Raw genomic sequence first — 20215 nt, 5'->3', positions numbered from 1 at the left:
GAGTTCCGGTGAATTACTGCAGATTGTAAAGGAGGAAAAAGGTGATTGATTTAATATTCTTGTCTAACTTTTTGTTTTTCCAAAAACTTATGGATTAAGAGTTAGAAAATCCTTTTTTCAAAAATAGTGTTTTTTATTACTGGATAATATGCAGTTTTTTTATGATGGCATGATATATATAGTTGGGAGTCACAAATCAATTTAGTTGATTATTTCATATGCTGATTTGTAAGCATTTCTTTCCTTATCTCAAGAATAAACTATGAGATCAATTTTTCTTATTTTGGGTATTAGAATAAATGTATTTATTGACGGATCCAATGAAAACTATTTTATGTGCTGATTTATAAGTATTTCGAAAAATATGGTATCTAGTCCAAGAATTTAAGGTTGCTATATATCTATAGACAAAAATCAAACTCTTAATTGTTTGAATAAAAATGAATGAGTTCCATGCCACTTTATTAACCCTTGGACAGAAACCTATTTTTCTATGGATAGTTATCTATAAAAACATTTGACGAATAATATCAATATATTCGAAATTCGAAAGCATATGGAATCTAATTCTACCTCAAAAGGAGGAAGAGAGATACTAGTCATGATGAGTGATTAAATTAAATTAGCATAAGTGTAGAAAGTGGACAGCCCTTTTAACACAAAAGTTGTTCTCTTTTTTGCACACCTCGTGCATTATAATTGAAAAGTTAACTTTAATCAATTTCAACTTTCTTTCTTACTTTTTTCTATACCTTTAAATGCCTACAATATTCCTTTCTTCCCTTGTTTTGATCTTATAATATTTGGTGTAATCTTGGGGAAAAAAGGTGTCCACATTGTAATAAGAATTTCATTGATTTGCATGGAATAAAGGTGCCTACTACAATCGTTACATATGTATGTTTTGTTTTAAATTTGTGAGTCACATGGCCACCATTAAATGATTCGGTTCCTCGTTGGATGAAAGAATTGGGCCAAGTTAGTGACGACTTCCATAACGTAGTACAGAGTCAATTGCTAAACAAATTATATAAGATGGAGTAGTTAAATTTTGATTTGTTTCACACTGTTTTAAAATTTGATTATAAATCACGAAATTTACTAAATTCACAATTGTTCCATTATTCCCCTTTCTGACAAAGTATGGGATGATGTGGCAACAATTGATTATAATTACATTACACATCAAATAAACATGTAACACCCTATGAGTTAACCTTTCTAATAATGGTCATAAAATTACCATGTTTTTAAAATCGGTCATTACATCATCGTGTATTTCACTGCAAATGAGATGGATAAGATAATTGCAAACTTCATGATTTATGATTTGGTTTTGAAAATTGTGGGACGAACTAGCTTTATTTTTGACGATCGTTTAGGATGTATTTAACAATTTCTTCATTCATTGCAGCAAAAAGGCAATTCCGTCGCCTTGGCAGCCCCCACACTCCGGCCCGACATCATGTGAGGGGGTTAAATCAGGGTACGCAGTAGCCCTTTAAGGGGAGGCCACAGTTTCTTCATTCATATATTACATAATAGTAGTATACGTTAATAATAACAATAATAATGATTTATTTTAAAAAAAATAATATCACCAGCCCATTTACGCCTAAGCCCAACCAACACAAGCACGGGATGGGCCGATATGGGTATAGATTCAAATAGGCCTACGCCGTCTAGGCCCAATTCACCTTTTGTTTTCTTTTGCTATATACTCGAAGCTGGTCTTTCTTATAATCATGTTAAAAACATTTAATGTAGTAGTATAATTTGTCTTTTCCTAAAACCTTTTATTCATTAATATAGGAAACATTCATGGATTTAGCTTTACTTCATCTGAAAATAATTTTTTATTATTTTTTTCAATTTTGTTAAAATCAAATAATATTTTCTTCAATAGCTAATATGAATATAAGATTTTTATTACAAATAAAAATTGCTATTAAATGCAAACCAGAATTTTTATGCAATCAAATAGGATATTTTTAAAAATTAAATAAGACTTTATTAATGTTATAAACAATACTCCCTCCCACCTAGACATGCCCACGGTTCGTAAACCGACGGTTCCGGTTTCGGGAAATGTGGAACCGGAACCGAACCGTGAGGCTATTTCATGGTTCCGGTTTGGAACTGCCGGTTTTCCGGCGGTTTTTAATGGTTTTCACGGTTCCGGTTTGGAACCGTTTGGAACCGAAGGTTCCGGCACAGTTTCGGTTCATAAAATTTGAAACCGGAACCGATCCACGGTTCAAAATATGGCGGTTCCGGTTCAAGAAAAAAAGTCACGGTTCCGGTTCGAAACCGGAACCGGCGGTTACGGTTCCACAGTTAACCACCAGAACCGAAAACCTTGGGCATCTCTACTCCCACCATAGTTTAAAGATCTATATTAGTACCATTTTAAGATGTATACTACTTAAAGATCTATTTATTTATTTATTTATATATTAGATAAATGGATACTCACACTCAACTAAATATTTTATCCCATAAACCAGAAATTATTGATGTAATATTCTTACTGAATATTTTCGGATATGCGAAGATCCTTTAATATAAATATTTTCGGAGTAGTATATAGGAGACTCAGAGTCGGTGGAATGACTTGTGGGTCAAATTTATTCTGAAATATTGACTTCGGGAGGATGAAATTCAATGCACTTCATATGATCTAAAAGACTTGTATAATAAAGTGAAGGGATATCGATATGATCCCATATTTAAAACAATGTTTAGGAACTTTATTGGCTTTGAGATCATTATTATAGATTGACACAATTTAAAATAGACTTTGATAGTGGAAAATATACAATAAATAAAGTATGAGATATAAATTATAATTAAGTAATTACTGTAAATTTCTTAGTTCACAACGTTGTGAATATAAAATCTGATTATATTTGTATAATCTTCTTCGGAAAATTTATATGGGGTTTAGAAATAATCTTGTTATTTTACTATAAATATAAATTAATGTTTTGAAGTGGAATGTCGAATGGAAGAAACACTTTTAAGCTCCCGCAAAAAAAGCAAGTTATATAAAAATAAAGGAAAGAAGTGTCCAATAGTGCAAGATTTACATAAAAATTGGAAGAAAAATACAATTTCTTCCCATCCTAATAGTGACTGTGACCTCACATCAGGCGGTGCTAAATTATTGAAATTGTGACTAGAAATTGTGGGAAAAATTGACTAGTTAATAAAGTGACAAAAGAATACCGATACATACGGTTACAAGACAAAAATATTAAGACGGTGGCGTAGTTTGATAAAATTGTACAAGCTTGAAGCGGCCACTGTCACATGGCTTTAAACACACTCATAAATACATCTCCAAATAAATTTAATAAACTATAGTAGTTGTATGTAAATTAATGTAATTTTTAATCGTCATAATCATTAATTAATCAAGTGTAATAATACAAGATTGCGAATTTCTACATTCACCTGATAATCTCCCACATTATTTCCATTAAATATGATTATAATAAAAAAAATACAGAAAAAAGAAATGAAAATAATCAAACATTAACACTACATCTCTGTGAAAGCTGATACTTAACTGAATTTCCGACAACAATGCCGGTGTTCTTGCTATTTCCGACGGGGATATATGCGGCGCAGGCGACGTGGAGGTGGTAGCGGCCTGAGATGAACGACCCGACCTTCCAGCGGACGCGGCCGTTCATCTTGACAAGTAAATTCACGGCGCCGTCAGCGCGGTCCTGCGCCAGGGCGGCGCCGTTGTAGGGGGCCACAGGGACGTCGACCCCGTACAGGAAGGGGGACCACACGTTGACGTCCTTGTGGCCCTGGTAGACGTTGGGGATCGCCGTGGAGTAGCTGATCTGCTGGCTCCGGTAGGTGGCGTAGGCGCTGAGGCGGTCGTAGTAGACGCCGATGCGGGCGTTCGGGTTGCGGGAGCTCACGGTGACTTGGACGGTGGCGGAGATGACGTTGGCGGCGGAGATGTTGAGGTTGAAGATGGTGGCGTCTTGGAGGGTGAACCGCGGCTTTTTCGGCTGGAGGATGGCCCACACGATGAGGACAACGAGGGCGACGACGAAGACGAAGGTTAGGAGGGCCGCAGCCCACCGCCTCGCCCTATTGCGTCGCACGGTTTCATGGTGGTCGCATACTTTTTCCGACATGGCGGTGGAGGCGGAGGAGGAGGAGAATGGGACTTGGGTGTATAGTAGTATGTTGTGAGAGTGGAGATATATATAGGAGATTGGTCTTTAGTTAAATTCTAGTTTGTTATATACTCCTTCCGTCCCAGATAATTCGTCTCACTTTGATAAATATTGGACGTATTGTTTCATAGACTTTGATTAGAGTGAAATAGTAAGTATTTGATATGACAACCATAATTTATATGAGGCTTAATATGTGATAATTAATCATTCGTATATGTGTAAAAATATTTATAAGTAATGTATATTATTGGCAATATGGAGAATAATGTACCATCTCTAATAACAGAAATAATAAGTGAAATGTATATGTTATTTCCTATCAAGCACAATATTGCTTTGTCAAATTCAACAAGATTTTATTATACAAGAAAAAGACGAAAAAGAAGGAAGAACACCAAGCTATATACCCAAATTTTTAGTAATTTATCTTTTATTGTACTCGTCAACTTTTATGTTAATATCAACAATTTAACATGTTTTTATAAACTTCAACTAGATAAGAGGCAAGATGTACTATTGGAATTCACTATTGGAATAAATGAATATAATTAAATGTAAACTCTAAATACTGTACAAATTCTAAATTATGATCTGGATCGTTAATAAATGTTAACAGATTACAAAATAATAGCAACAGAAAATATCAATACAGTGTCTACGGTTGACACCGTATTGACATTGTGTTGACGTTGTGTTGACACTGCGTTGAAAAGTTTGGAGTTTGCACTTTATCACTATCCTTGGAATAAATGTATGATTTGGTTTTAGATTTCTTTTGCCTAAGTACAAAGTTGAGTATTATTTGGTGTATCAATTATGTATAGAAGACTATTTCATAATTATATCAAGAGATGAATTAAATTAAATTAAATAACATTTGTACGAGTGCTTTAATAGCCAAAAGACAAAAGGCAAAGAATATGGAAAGTTTCGTTTCTTTGCAAAATTAGTTCACGTATGCCCGCATATATTGAAGTGGTTTGTCACATTAGTATATAAATATAAAATACTTCAATTCGTAAGTATTAAAACCGATAAATAAAAATAAAGAACTTATATGCTGGTAGATTTTAAACAACACCGTAATATAAATTTGTTAGATTGTGAAAGTACACTAAATTTATTAGATTGTGAAAATGTGTGCATTGGTATACACTAAATTTATTAGATTGTGAAAATGTGTGCATTGGTATACACTGTAACAAACTATAGGGAAAAATCAAATTTTGATTTGTTTAAGCCATGCAATCAACGAGTACCATGTTTTTTAATACTTCAAAGATAAATGTTCATGCAAGTTATGGATTTGAGGCTATGTGAATCCAATCATGTTTTGATTCTGAAGATAGGAGATGAGTTTCGCAAAGTTGGTCATAATTCATGCGGCATATGAGTTCTCGTAAGATTAAAAATTGATTGAAAACCTGAAGTCAAATAATACTCATTCTATTTTAAAAAAATAGACAAGTTTTACTATTTTGGGCCGTCCATCAAAATTAGACTAATTCTAATATTGGAATGTTTTAAACTAATACTAACCATAAACATCATTCCAAGTCGTACAATGCCTTGATTAATGGGCTGTGCAAGGTTGAAAATGTTTGGGGCACTTTGGATCTTCAGTCAGACATGATCCGCAAGGTTGTATCACCCGATGTGGTAACTTATACCGAATTGAGTCAATGGTTGTGTGATGCTAAATTGATGGATGATGCTTGCATTTTGTTGAAGAAAATGAAATATGTGAAAAATGAAATATGTGAATACCACGACATTCAACATACTAATCAGTGTCTACTCCAAAGATGGAAACACCGAAATGACTGTGTTTTTCACTCCATCATATCCTTAAACAATATGCAAGCCTTTCCGGTGTATCCAGCTTTGAAGAGAGCGTCAACTAGAGGGGATGCCCGATCTTTATGAAATGACCCATCACTGGAAATACAGTATCTATACGATGCAAGATCTGATAGCGCTGGCAGATGTAAAGTTGTTGATCGGGACACCCCTTTGACGTTTCTCATCAAACATTTGGAATGCGTAAGAGGGCTTACCTATCTTTGTAGCAACGTCTATCAGGCTATTATAATGGTAAGCGCACGGCTGTATATAACTTGCCACATATTGTGGAAGAGCTTCTCAATTTCTTCCATACTGTGCAATTTTGTCCAATCACACACTTTTGTCCAATCATGACCTCCCATATTACTTGGACTTGCTCACTGTATTATCAATTTCTAGCTATGCATTGAAACCTGACATTATACAATAAAAAAAATAATTACTACTACTATAATTTTAATTCAAAACATTGAACTGAAATGAATCCTAAATTGATCCTCAACAAAGTTCCCTCAAGCAACTTTTCCTAGCTCAAATTGACATAATAAATCTCGTCTTAGTTCAAATCGAAAACAACTAGTATAATAAATTCTCGCCCTAGCTCAAATCGAAAACAACAAATATTTCCTATTTTTCACAAGATAAGACAAGAGGAATAAGGAAAAATTCTTACCGCAATGAGTGTGGAGCTTCAATAAACTTCAAGAGAATGGATGGAGGAGACGAGATTTAGGGGCTGTGGCCGACGACGTTGGAAAATTCCGGCGGGAACAATGTCAACAGTTGACTTCGTATTGACATTGTGTTGACATTCTATTGACATTGTGTTGCCATCAAAATCATGAAATTTTTACACCGTGTTGACACTGCGTTGAAAAGTTTAAAGTTTATATAATATATGAGTTTACACTTTATCACTACCCTTGAAATAAATGTATGATTTGGTTTTAGATTTCTCTTGCATAAGTACAAAGTTGAGTATTATTTGGTGTATCAATTATGTATAGAAGACTATTTCATAATTATATCAATAGATAAATTAAATTAAATAACACTTGTATGAGTGCTTTAATATCCAAAAGGACTCCAAAATATGTCATTGTCATGGACAAAGACAAAAGACGAGGAATATGGAAAGTTTCTTTTCTTCTTTGTAAAATTAGCTCACATATGCCCACATATATTGAAGTGGTTTGTCATATTAGTATATACATATAAAATACTTTAATTCGTACGTATTAAAACTAATAAACATAAATAAAGAACTTATATGCTGGTAGATTTTAAACAACACCATAAGTTGTGATATAAAATATAATAGTGATAAGTTGTACTTATACTTAAATGAAAGCTCAGTGTCGGAATGTGGAAATAAAATTAGAGAAAAAATATATACTTCACATGTTCTACATGTTAATAGTTATCAACTATCTTTCTAAAACTAGGATCATATATGGATATTAATTAAAAAATATTACTATTGTAAATAGTCCAGTTTGACATAATACTAGTAGAAATGAAGTGGTTGCTAGCTCCCAAAGAATTATGTACAAGCAAAATGTGGATTGAAAAATAAACAGAAACATAATAGATTTCAGCAGTGAGTTAATAGATTTCTGTAGTGGGTTAATACATGAATCTCTCTATCTATTCTATTCCCTAATGCTAGCTCAATCCCTGTCCTCGTGTATCACTTCTTTCACTAACTTGATTCACGATGCCTAATCATATCTTATTCCTCCCAATCCTCCTCCCAATTGATCTAGCATCGACAAAGTAGAAGTGTCCAGCTGGATTGCTCTCTGGTGTATATCTTTCGAGAACGGGTACCAACATGATCAACTTCTTTCTCCTCAACAGACTTCGCACAATGACGTTGTACGTAACCCTATTAGGGAGTACTCCTTTCTCTCTCATTTCATCGACGAGTGTCAGAGCATCCACAAATCTGTTTGTGCTGCAGAGTCCATGTATGATGGTATTATAAGTGATTGTGTTGGCCGCTAGTTTATGAGAAGGAAGCTTGCCAAAGAGAAGAAGCGCTTTATCCAATCGTCCATTCTTGCAATATCCATTCATCAAAGTGTTATAGGTAACAAGATCTGGCTCAACTTTGGCCTCCCCATGGAATCAAGGACTTGTTGCGCCTTGTCCATCTCACCTCTCAAACAGTGACCCTCAATAGCGATGTGTACGTCATTGTATCAGACTCCACCATATCCTGAAACAACATAGCAGCCTTTTTGGTGTTTCCATCTTTGGAGTAGACATTGATCACTATGTTGTATGTCGTGGTATTCGCCAGTCCGGAAGACTTCATTTCCTTCAACATTATGCAAGCATCATTCATATATTTGGCATCACAAATGTCCTAAATCAACATGGTATACGTTATCGTATCGGGTGATACACCCTTGCGGATCATCTCTGAAAGAAGATCGAGTGCGCCATAAATCCTTCGAGCCTTGCACAACCCATTAATCACGTCACTGTAAGATCCGCACGAACAAATCAAATGCGTCGGGACCCTTTCTAGCTTTGAGGAGAGCGTCAACACCACCTTGTATATTGTTTAAGGATATGCTAGAGTGAAAAACACCGCCTTTTCGGTGTTTCCATCTTTGGATTAGACACTGATTAGTATGTTGAATGTCGTGGTATTCACAGATTTCATTTTCTTCAACGAAATGCAAGCATCATCCATCAATTTAGCATCACACAACCCCTGACTCAATTCGGTATAAGTTACCACATCGGGTGATACACCCTTGCGGATCTTGTTTGACTAAAGATCCAAAGCGTCCCCAACATTTTCAACCTTGCACAACCCATTAATCAAGGCATTGTACCACTAGACATCGGGTTCAAAGTTGAGCCAGATCTTGTGACGTTTAACACTTTGATCAACAGATATTGCAAGAAGGGCCTATTGGATTAAACATTTCTCCACTTTGGCAAGCTTTCTTCTCACAAATTGGCAGCCAATACAACTACTTATACTTACCCTCATACATATGCCTCGACACTTTTCAATGAAATAAGATATAAATGAAGTATTCCCTGATAGGAAGACATACAACGTTTATGTCATTGTGCGAAGTCTACTGAGGATAAATGAGTTGATCAAGTTGGTACCAGTTCTCGATGATATGCACCGAAGAGCAATCCACGTGGACATTTCTACTTTGTCGATGTAGATCGATTGGGAAGAAGAATATATGATTTGGCATCGTGGATCAAGTTGCTGAAGAAAGTGATAGATGAGGAAAGAAATCAAGTTAGCATCATGAAATACAATTGACAAGACTTACTAAATTGAAATATTGTAAGAAAACAATTGATTTTATCTTGGATTTTAATATTTTGAATATTTTTTAATTACAAAATTTTTTGAAGATTGCTTTCTAGATAGATGAGCTGTTTGCTAGAGCTTCTCATCCATGATCTACTTTCTTGATTTCTTAGCTACTATTGTTAGATGTCACTAACTGTTTATAATATGGATATGTTGTTAACTATGTAATGGTAGTGGGTATTTGTGCTCCAAGTTATCAACGTTGCAAAAATTCTAATTATGTTTCATTAGTATGTTAATGTGTTGATTTTGGGCTGCTACTCTCAGTAACAAAGCCAGAAATTTTATGTTGGGGGAGAGCAAAACCTAGATATTCTTTAATGTTGGCATCGCCGAAAATTTTGTAATGTGAACAATGGAGAATTGCAAAACATATTCTAGATGCATAATGAGAGAAAAAAAAATAGAGAATGCATACTAGAAATTAGAAATATATATGTGTTATCGTTAAAAAATAAGGTACAAGTAAATTAGAATGTAATACTGAAAGTCGGATATATATAAATAAAATGACAGTCGTAGTAAAACTATTGGACATAAAAGTGCAAGAAACTAAAACTTTTTTTTTATAAGCTGAAGGATTTGAACTTGTGAAAATAAAAATAAAAGAAGGAAAAAACAAATACTTGAAAGTAAAAGTGTAAGAAAATAAAACTGATTCATAAGCTGAATGAATTGAACTTTGGGAACATAAATCAAACTCCTGAATACTCCATATAAAAGCGTAAGAAATTAAAGCAAGGAAAAAAATGAATTTTAGGCTCAAGAGGGAGTCGAACTTGAGAACATAAAAATGTAAGAAAATTAAACTTAAACAAAGGATAAAAATATAGATCTGGGGACTATAGCTTGAAACCAACTGCCCTACTCATAATCTTCTTCTTTTGAAGTAGGATATATATATAATAATTTCATGGTTTGGATAGTGACCAATCCCAGAGATCGACATTGTTGTTAAATTAGAAAATTGAAAGGAAATGGGCTAGAATTAGATTAATATGGATTAATTAATTATAGTTGGGCTACAATTATATTAGTCCATAAGCCCAACAATCATGGAACCCTAGTGACTCTTCATTTATATAATGGTTAGTTATTCTCCATTGTGGGGCATGAGAAATAACGTAACATTAGAGAGAAAATACGTAAAGCTTTGTAGAGAGAATTCCTAGCATTCTTCTACGGAGCAATTGTACCGGGATAGTTCCTGCATCGGATTGGATTGCACGTGGACCTCGATAGTAGTGGATTCAACTCGCATGATTCAATCGCAGAAGAAAACAACACAACAAGTAAGATTTAGTTCCGTTGTGTTTTACATGCTCAACTTACAATATGATTATGAATCTAGATCTGTATTCTTGTATGCAAATTCCGCTGCGCTCATTAGATGAATACAAGAAAACCCAACAAAAATATGAGAGGGATAATTGTATTTCATTGCTCAATGATTTCTTAATTACTACTCATGTTCTCTTTAAATAGAGATTACAGAATATATATATATATATATATATATATATATATATATATATATATATCTATATAGAGTCCTATTATCCACAAATCCACTCTTAAAGACCGAACCACCGAACCCTACCAAATTAGGGCTTTTAGATCTAGTTTTTTATGGATAAAATACAGAAATTTATAAATTATTTTCGCCTTCATCACGAGCCTATTTTAATTCATCCGAAGGTAAATAAGTCATACTAACATGTTACGAAGATTTAACTTCGTTCCAGAATGTATTACTTCATTCTAGTAGGTTTTTACTTCATTCTAGTGAGTTTTTACTTCATTCCAGTAGGTTTTTACTTCATTTCAAGTACGTAAATGTGGTTTCGCCGTTGCGTGTCGGTCTTTCTCTCTACAATATCTATCACCAACGTCATGACGCTAATATGGTTTAATAAACACATTGAATAATGTAATAAATTGTTGGAATGAAGTATGTGTAGAAGCATTTGAAGTACAGAATGAAGTAATAAACATATATAATGAAGTAACATGTGCTAGTAATGAAGAAGAAAAAAATTTCGCAGCAGCACATCTCATCAAAAAAACTAGATCTAATGCTTGTCGGTCTTTCTCTCTACAATATCTATCACCAACGCCATGGTGCTAATATGGTTTATAAACACATTGAATAATATAATAAATTGTTGGAATGAAGTATGTGTAGAAGAAGCATTTGAAGTAAAGAATGAAGTAATAAACCTATACAATGAAGTAACATGGGCTAGTAATGAAGAAGAAAAAAATTTCGCAGCAGCACATCTCATCAAAAAAACTAGATCTAATGGCCCAGATTTGGTCTCTAGTTCGGTCTTTAAAATTGGTTCGACATTGATCACAACTCTATATATATATATATATATATATATATAGAAGGAAAGTATGAATCTATTCTTAGAGTATTAATGTAGTATAAACGTGAGGATTCTAATGAATATCTTCTATTTTTTCTAACAAAAGAATCTATTAACTAATTACTGTTAGTGAGTTTAAGTAGTGCGTGGACATATATTAAAATTTTTGTTTATTGCATTTTAAGGTGTGAGCCACACTTTTTTAAAAGAAGAAAGGATCCATTCCGCTGTACGAAAACTTGAATTATAATTTAATTCTAAACCTTTTATACGATATACATTAACAAAAAAATGGATTTTGAAAAAATTAATTATGCACACGCATTCACCGCAACAGGTGTTTAGTATGTGTAGTGTATATCTCTGTGTGCGTGCAGTGTGTGTGACTAGGACAATTACTTGCACAAATATTTATATGAATATTGGATAATATGAGAAGTACTTAAAAATAATAGTAGACTTTGAGATCCTCATCCTCAAACCATTTTCATTTATTAAAAATAGATGCATCTTACAAAGACACATCACATTGCAATATCTCCGGAAACATAAACCTCCCTCGCATTCTTGACAAGGAGATCAAATTCAAGAATCTAGCTTTGGAGGGTAATAATAATACTATAATAAAGTAGTGTGTGGACATATATACCAAAATTTTGTTTGATTGCATTTGGTTGGGGTCACATATTACTTATTCTCGTGCTCACTCTTTCTAGACACGAGTTAAAGCAAGAGCTAATCTTAGATTTTGGGTGAAAAAATGGACTTAATTATGTCTTTCTTTAGAATTTATTAACTAATTATTATTGTTGAGCGGTAAATACTTTAATGGTAATAAGTTAGAAAAGAGGAATGCGAAACTATAATTTATTGTGTTAATTTATATTTACATGCAAGTGTAACATAAAAAATGTCATCACTAAACAAGAACAAATCTGCAGCCAATCATGTTCCAATTAATTTATAGCAAGATAAATTTCCAGCATGTATGTATAAAATATGAAATACAACCAAAACTGCAATTGCTACACCACTATCTAAACGAGAACAAATCTGCAACCAATTATGTAAGAACAAATTTGCACGTATATCTCATTGAATTTCGATCATAGGAGAAATACTAAAAAATTATTTCAACTATGAAATATATTTAGATTTTAGGTTTGGGAGGATGTGCAATTTTGTGCAAACAACGCTTAATCACATATGCATATTAGAGCATCCACAGCGGTGCTCTTACCGCCGTCCGTCAGTCCGTGCCGCTGAGCACCCGTCGTCCGTCCGTCGCTGCAGTGGCAGCGTCTGATTGGCCAACGGCATATGCGTTGGTAAATTTGATTTTTTATTTTTATTTTTATTTTTTTTACAAATTCGAAATTTATTTAAAAAAATGTTTTTAAATAAAAAAAATATTTTCCCACTTCCCAAAAAATTATATTCGTTTTCTACCTACTTTTAATTTATTTTTCAATTTTTTCCCCCAAAATTCACATTTTCATCTATAAATACTCCCACTTCAACATTAAAAAAATCACATTCTCTCATCTTTTTTCTCATATTCTCATCTTTGTAGGATTTTAATTATGTATTTTTTTATTTTCTAGGATTTTAATTATGTATTTTTATTTTTTAAGATTTTAATTATGTAATTTTTATTTTTTAGGATTTTAATTATGTAATTTTTATTTTTGAATGTATTTTTATAATGTAGAAATATTTTTAATAATTGGAATATTTAAATTGAATAATAGAATGATGGGACCCTTGAGCTTGTCATTAGCTAAGAGCACGGATGTGGATGTTGTGCTCTTAGCTAAAGACAAGGAGTAAAAGTGGGTCCGGGCCCACTTCCGTGCTCTTAGCTAAGAGCACGAATGGAGATGCTCTTACAAGCATATTATTTGAAGTAAACATAAACCTTGCATTCTTCCATATTCTTCCATTGTTATCATTCTTTCTTACTTTTTCTTATTTCTCTCATATTTTACCTGTTATTTTTCCATCTCTATCTTTCTTTACAAATTTATTATTAAAATACTTGTCGTCCATGTATAAGGTTAATTTTCATAGACAAAGAGAAAGAATATTAATTTCATGCGTATTTTACGTCGCTATAAATCGGCTATAAATTAATGCATCATCTGCATGTAGTAATATTTCATTATCTCTGGAAAAAAATACTACTCCATTTGTTCCACAGTAAGAGTTATTTTATTTTCTATATTTATTTTGAAAAAATAATACTAAGAAATAGTTAAAATGGACATAGAGTAAAGTAAGAGAAAAAATAATATCAAGAAGAGTTTTATCTATAATAATATCTTTCTTACTTTACTCTTTCTTTACTTTAACTATTTATAACTATTTTTCCAAAACGAGTGCAGAAAATGAAATGACTCTATAATATGGAACGAAAGGGAGTACCATAATAAATTAATAATAAAGCCTTACCATAACTAATAAAAAAATGATTTTCAATTTTACCTAAGCTTATTTTTAGCTTAGAATTCGAATATTTCCTCTTATTAACCATTTCAAATTCGTATTTTCTCATCCGCTTGGCTACCCTGGCCGCGTGTCGCCTTCCTCTCTGCAGCGCCGTTCGATCAATCAATTTATTTTCACTGCGTGTGGATCCGGATCTCAATCCATCCGCAGGTTCTATTTAATTTTTTTTTTTCAAACTTGTTTGTATTTAATTAAATGCCATTGTGATTTTTTATAGTTTGATTAGAGAGGATTTTAAGGGAATCGGCGCTGACTTAGGTGATTTGCGATATTTTTGAATTATAATCTGAATTCTATGTTTATTACAGTACAATAGTTGTTGAAATATGAATTGCTATTATCTTGATACACCCATGTTAAAAAACTCACATTAACAAAGAAGCTGAACATTGAAATAGAAACAAATTTGGAAATGATTAAAACAGGGGTCACAATTGATCTCCACATAATGTTTATATATTGTTACCATGCGTATTTATTGTGTAGGTTGCATTCAACTAAATCCTCCCTGCATCCCTTCTCCCTCTGTATCCGAGACAATGGATACTCTCTTCTCACTCCCTTACCCACGACTTTCACATTAATTTGCATAGTTATAAGTTAGTAATAACATGAAAGGATTTCATTGAAAATAAAAAAAATATTACCAATCCTAGTAATTTGGATGCTAATTAAAAATCCTAAAGATGTAAATCTCATCTACATTGGAAAATCTCCATCTACACTTAAATCTAAATTCTAAACCTCTGTCGTTTTCTTTATCGGGCGCCAATTCTATTGTGAGATGTAAATTCTTAAAAATTGACGATAAGGAAAAAAAAGAGGGAAGTACGTGCTTACTTATTAGATGAGATTCCATCCCCCCATCAAAGAAACCTAGCAGCAGTTCAGTATAATAAGAGAATCCCTGGTGAATTCATCCGGTATTTGCTATTATTATAATTAGGTTGTTCAGTATTTGTTGTATTACTATTTGTTATCTTGATTGCATTGATTAATTAAAATAAAAGAAATGGAAATGAAAAGAAGAAAATTTTAGTTAGCTGCTGTGTTCATCATTAATCTCCACATTAGCTACCTATATCATTAATCATCAATTTTCATTACAACAAGTTTTCTTCTCTGAAAAATACATATAAGTTTCCCTTTTTATTGTGTAGGTTTCTATTACTTACCTCCTTCCTACATACCTTGTCCTTGTACCACTATGGAAGGCAGACATATGCCTGAAGCCTAAGCCTGACACTTATGTCTATTATCGTGATAATGTTCCTTATGAACATTTTGTTGCTATTTCCCTTGAAGACGATGGTGCTAAATTTTACATATGTCCTCCATCTCTTCTAGTGAATGAATGTATATACACCGGGGCTAGTTGTAATAGTCTATTTCATTTTCATGATAACACGTTGGGTCATATTCTTTGGAACACGGCAACGGATCAGCTCAAGTTCCTTCCAAAGCCCTTACCTAAACTCTCTCCTCATGATTCTTTATTCTACCATCAATATGAAGATTACAAGGTGATGCAGAAAAATCAAGGACCTGTCTCACCTCTCAAACAAACAAGTCCTTGATTTTTTCTGTATTAACCCACTGCTGAGCTCAATTCATACGCAGGTTCTATTTATTTATTCTTCTAAACTTGTTTGTAGTAGTATTTGTTTAAATGGCAATTATTTTTTTATTGGTTAGAGAAGCTAACAAGGGAATCGTGAGTTTCTGTAAATTCTATGTTTGCTATAGTTAGATTGTTCAAACACACTTTGCGAAATTAATTTCAAATCGAGAATATTAAGCAAAAGAAAAGTGAAGCTAAAAAAATAAAGAAAACAGAGTTTACAATTAATGTAATCATAATTTTAATTTAAAGTTATCATCTTTATGGTGCAGTTTGGTATCAGCTAAATCCTCCATGCGCCAAGTATTTTTGGTATCAGCTAAATCCTCCCTGCGCCAACTATTACATACCTCCTCCCTGTATACGTGAGTGTTTCCGAGAAAATGCCAATGGTCTGGCAATTAATCTGGAGATTACAAAGTGATGCAAAACAGATGGCGTTGTAAACCTTGGTATTACATTGACCTGCATTCACTCAAAACTAACACCATGCCCCGCGTTTGTTAATGGTTGAAGAAAACACTTGTGCTGTTGTGTCTCGGGTTTTTTTATTGACTGCGTGTTCTCCTTTCGTTGACATTTCTACTCAAACCTTTTCCACCCTCGTTATTATTTTCTAGAGTATAAAGGGTTGTTAAGTGCTTTTGAGTACTACCATGATGGTATATATCATGGTGTATATCGTGCACCTCGTCTTTGGATTATGAAGGATGAATCGTGGTGTTCCAATACCGTTATGGTTTTCGCAGGATGGTAAACTACTCTATTTTGCTGGCTTGATTGAAGCATCTTGGCGTCGGTTGCACTTCGGGTAAGCCAGTGATGATCCCGTTTTTTGAGATCTCCGTTGAACTCAGTGGCAATGGAAGCTAGACGGCTCAGAGCGTTTCAAGGAAATGGAAGCTGGAGGAGTACATATGTCGGGCTGTTTTTGTAATTACATATATTAGGAGAAGAATTTGGTTTGATTATTGAATTCAATAGCATATGCTGGCAATGCAACTTCTTTTATTGCTTGTTGAATCAATGTTTTGTTCGAGTAAAAACTGTTTTAATACTATTGGGAATATATGAGTTCGATGATGAACATATGCTTCAAAAAAGCTTTTGGAATTAAGACATTTGAGTTTAAAATGAAGTCTGATGCAACCAATCTAACTAATCAAAATATTTTTGTTTGTCTTGAAATTAATTGAAGTTAATATTAGGTGTTGAGAATGCTGAGTAAAATTTTCAGAGCTTAGTAACATTTTAAGAAATGAGTAACTTTAATCTTTAATGATTTTAAATCATCAGTTTTATAAGTGAAATAAAGTTTTGGAAATTTATTACCAAATCATTCTTGTAAATTTAATTCCAAGAGTTATGTTAATCAGCACATAAACAAAATGAATGTAAGCATGGTCACACACTTGCCTCCTAAGATAACTGAATCATACAGTATTTTCTATGATATAAATACTTGACTACAAAAATATAAATACCAAAATCATTTCATTGCACATTCCGGACATTCTTGATAGGGGTTCAAGAAAATACCAAACTAAAAAATCTTGAACATTGAAAGATAAGTATTTGAGTGTAACTTGCATTTTCAGCAAAAAGTTCATTCCGAAATGGAACCAGTAATTATCTATAAATTGCACAAAGATGCGCATAAACAGCACAACTGTAGAGTGTGGGCTATACTTTATTGGAAATAAGTTAGTAAAGGGGAAAGCGAAACTATAAGCTCTACTTAGTATGATGATATGGAGATAGGAATGATCTGATATTTTCTTTGTATTTCTTATTTCATTTCCTCTTTTATTACATTTTAGCAAGCAAATAAAAAGAATAAAACTCGAAATTACATTTCATTTATAAAGATTGATGATGTAGATTTTTTTAACGATTAAAATTAAAATAGGATTTGATTTTTTTAATCAATTAAGATTTTGGTTGTATAGGTTTTGATTTTTTCAATTAGTGAAATAATAAAATAAAAAATTCAAAATTCATGTATCAATATTTGAAGTTTAGGCAAAAAAATCAGAAAAATTGAAAGATACTAGCTACTGAGGTAAGTTAGCATTATCAGCAAAAAAACTCCTATTTCGATCAATTAGAAATAGAAACATAGAATTATCTTTATTGCACAAAGATGTGCATAAACGGCACAACTGTTGGAAGCGGCCGAGTCGACTCAGGTTTCCGTTGACTTGTTGGCGGCGGTAAGGCGGTTTTGGTATGGCGCTGACCTTTTTTGCCGTGCTATTTCTTTTTCTTTAATCGCGGTCTACTGAAAGATTTAGTTAATTATATTATCCATGCTCCTCTTTCACATGTTTTTTCATTTAATTTTATTTTTGAGTCAGCAATGCTGTCAGTTGCATTTATATGTCAAGAACTCTATTGGTAATATTATCCATGACAATATATGTCGATAATTAATGGTGATAAATTATCAGTTCGTGAATTCTTCGATAAAATCCAAGCATGTCAAATGTTAAAAGTCACAGTTGCCTTGAGCCAAAGAAGTTTATTTAACCCATATATCAAGATTAGTTTGAGAGTGGAAGCTAATATTGATCATAAATTGATACTAACTTCCTTGTTTTGATAAAAAATAATTAAACATAATTTAGCAAGGTTGTTGAGGCTCAGATTTAGTGGAAAAAACAAACTGATCAATTGAGAGAAAGCATGTCCCTTATCTCAAGTTTGTTTTTCACATGAAAAAGCTAGTCCCAAATAAGTTATCTAGCGTGTTGATTGTAAGAAGAAAAAGTATGCCAATGAGATAAAATTCAAGAATCTAGCTTATCTGTAGAATTAAGATGCATCTGATGAAGAAATTAGAAAAAGGTACCAATCGATTAATTGATCATATAATTTGTTAAAAAAAACTAGCCAATATAACACTTTTAATCTTTTAAATTATTTTACTAAAAAAGTCCATTTCGAGAAATATGCATCACCCTACTCTAATTTCGCAATAATTTCGTAAGTTGTGGGAGTTTATTTGGAATCCACTTTAAACCTTTTACTTTCTAGTACTATATGATTTATTTTCTTCATGAAAATTAAAGAGAGAAAGAACAAGGAATGTTGGGACTTTTCTGGTTCACACGGTTAATAAAATACAAGTGGCAATATTTTCCCAAAATGACGAATAAATCGCAAGGGATCGAGAAATAAGTTGTCAACTAAAAACGTAAAGTTTGTGTTTTCAGTTTTCGGTTTTCGAATTGAGTGATTACTTAGTGTTGAAAAGTTGTTTGATTGCATTTGGTGAGGGCCAGCCATGATTTCTGTAATCAACAAAATATTACTAGTGTTAAAAACACGTGAACAAAATTATGACACCTTTTAAAACCATGAATTTATACCACAAAATTAGATTAGTTTTTGAGGATGTGCAATTTTTGTGCAAACAATTAAGAGTAAAATGAAATGATCTCAATTGCACAAGTTAGATGAACATAAGCTGCACAACCATATTATTAATCAAGAACACCGGGATCAATCGAAGCTTTATTAATTTATTAAAAATCAAAGACACATCACATTATTTACATCTCCTTTTATTTGGAGTAAACATAAAGCTTGCGTTCTTGTTAAGGGTTGAAGAAAGTAGCAGTGATGTTAACTTCTCGAAGTAAAATTGAAACGCACACCACCACAGTAAGCCCTCATGTACTGAGTGCTCCCGCTCTTCTGGTCAACATTCCAGTACTTTAACTCCGCGAAAACCTCAATCGCTAGCTCCTAGATCGAGGCCCGAGAAGGCCAGATTCGCCTCCAGCGCCATCTGGCTGCACGAACCGCGGGTGATGGAATCGGGAGATCTCCATGCGGTCGTAGGAGGCGGTGAGGGCCAGGCTGATGTTGCACTCGCCGGATGATAGGACGCTGAGCGTGGGGACCGCCGGGTGGGAGAAGTTCCACACCACGAAGATTAAGACGCCCTGGCAGAAGAAGGGCAGCGGGGGATGGTACGGGAGCGGCGGCTGCATAAGCAAGGCGGCTTCGGCGGCAGCGTAGGGAGCGACCATTGTCAATCGAGGGTTTGGTGTGTGAATGGAGATAGTGATGGTGAGGGTTTGTTGTGTGAGTGTGAGTGTGAGAGGAGTTAAATAGAGTGGAGTGAGATGACGTGTAGAAAAAGCATCTCGAAGACCCTGCTCCCTCCGCCCCACAAAAGATGTCACACTTGTGGGATTTGGGGAGGTTTTGTTTTGTGAGCTAAGTGAAGAGAATGTAGGAATATTAGCTCTCACAATATGATATTGAATCTGAGGGAATGAATAATTTATTGAAGTGCAAA

At 33.5% G+C, this 20215-nt stretch overlaps 2 protein-coding genes across 2 annotated transcripts; both read right to left on the bottom strand.

The window, feature by feature from the left end:
• Nucleotides 1–3451: 3451 nt before the first annotated feature.
• On the bottom strand, nucleotides 3452–4219 carry LOC125215478 (NDR1/HIN1-like protein 1). Its single transcript, XM_048116901.1, has one exon. The coding sequence runs from the start codon at nucleotides 4158–4160 to the stop codon at nucleotides 3531–3533; it is 630 nt and encodes a 209-aa protein (XP_047972858.1). The 5' UTR covers nucleotides 4161–4219; the 3' UTR covers nucleotides 3452–3530.
• Nucleotides 4220–7775: 3556 nt separating this feature from the next.
• LOC125209749 (pentatricopeptide repeat-containing protein At1g64583, mitochondrial-like) lies at nucleotides 7776–8400 on the bottom strand. Its single transcript, XM_048109333.1, has 2 exons — nucleotides 8221–8400; nucleotides 7776–8111 (listed from the first exon to the last, which is right to left on the bottom strand). Exons 1-2 carry the CDS (start codon nucleotides 8398–8400, stop codon nucleotides 7776–7778), a joined length of 516 nt encoding a protein of 171 aa, XP_047965290.1.
• Between the last annotated feature and the right edge of the window lie 11815 nt (nucleotides 8401–20215).

This window comes from Salvia hispanica, chromosome 3 (genome assembly GCF_023119035.1).
Source record: "Salvia hispanica cultivar TCC Black 2014 chromosome 3, UniMelb_Shisp_WGS_1.0, whole genome shotgun sequence".
Taxonomy (NCBI): Eukaryota; Viridiplantae; Streptophyta; class Magnoliopsida; order Lamiales; family Lamiaceae; genus Salvia; species Salvia hispanica.
This window is presented reverse-complemented; position numbering and strand designations above follow the sequence as displayed.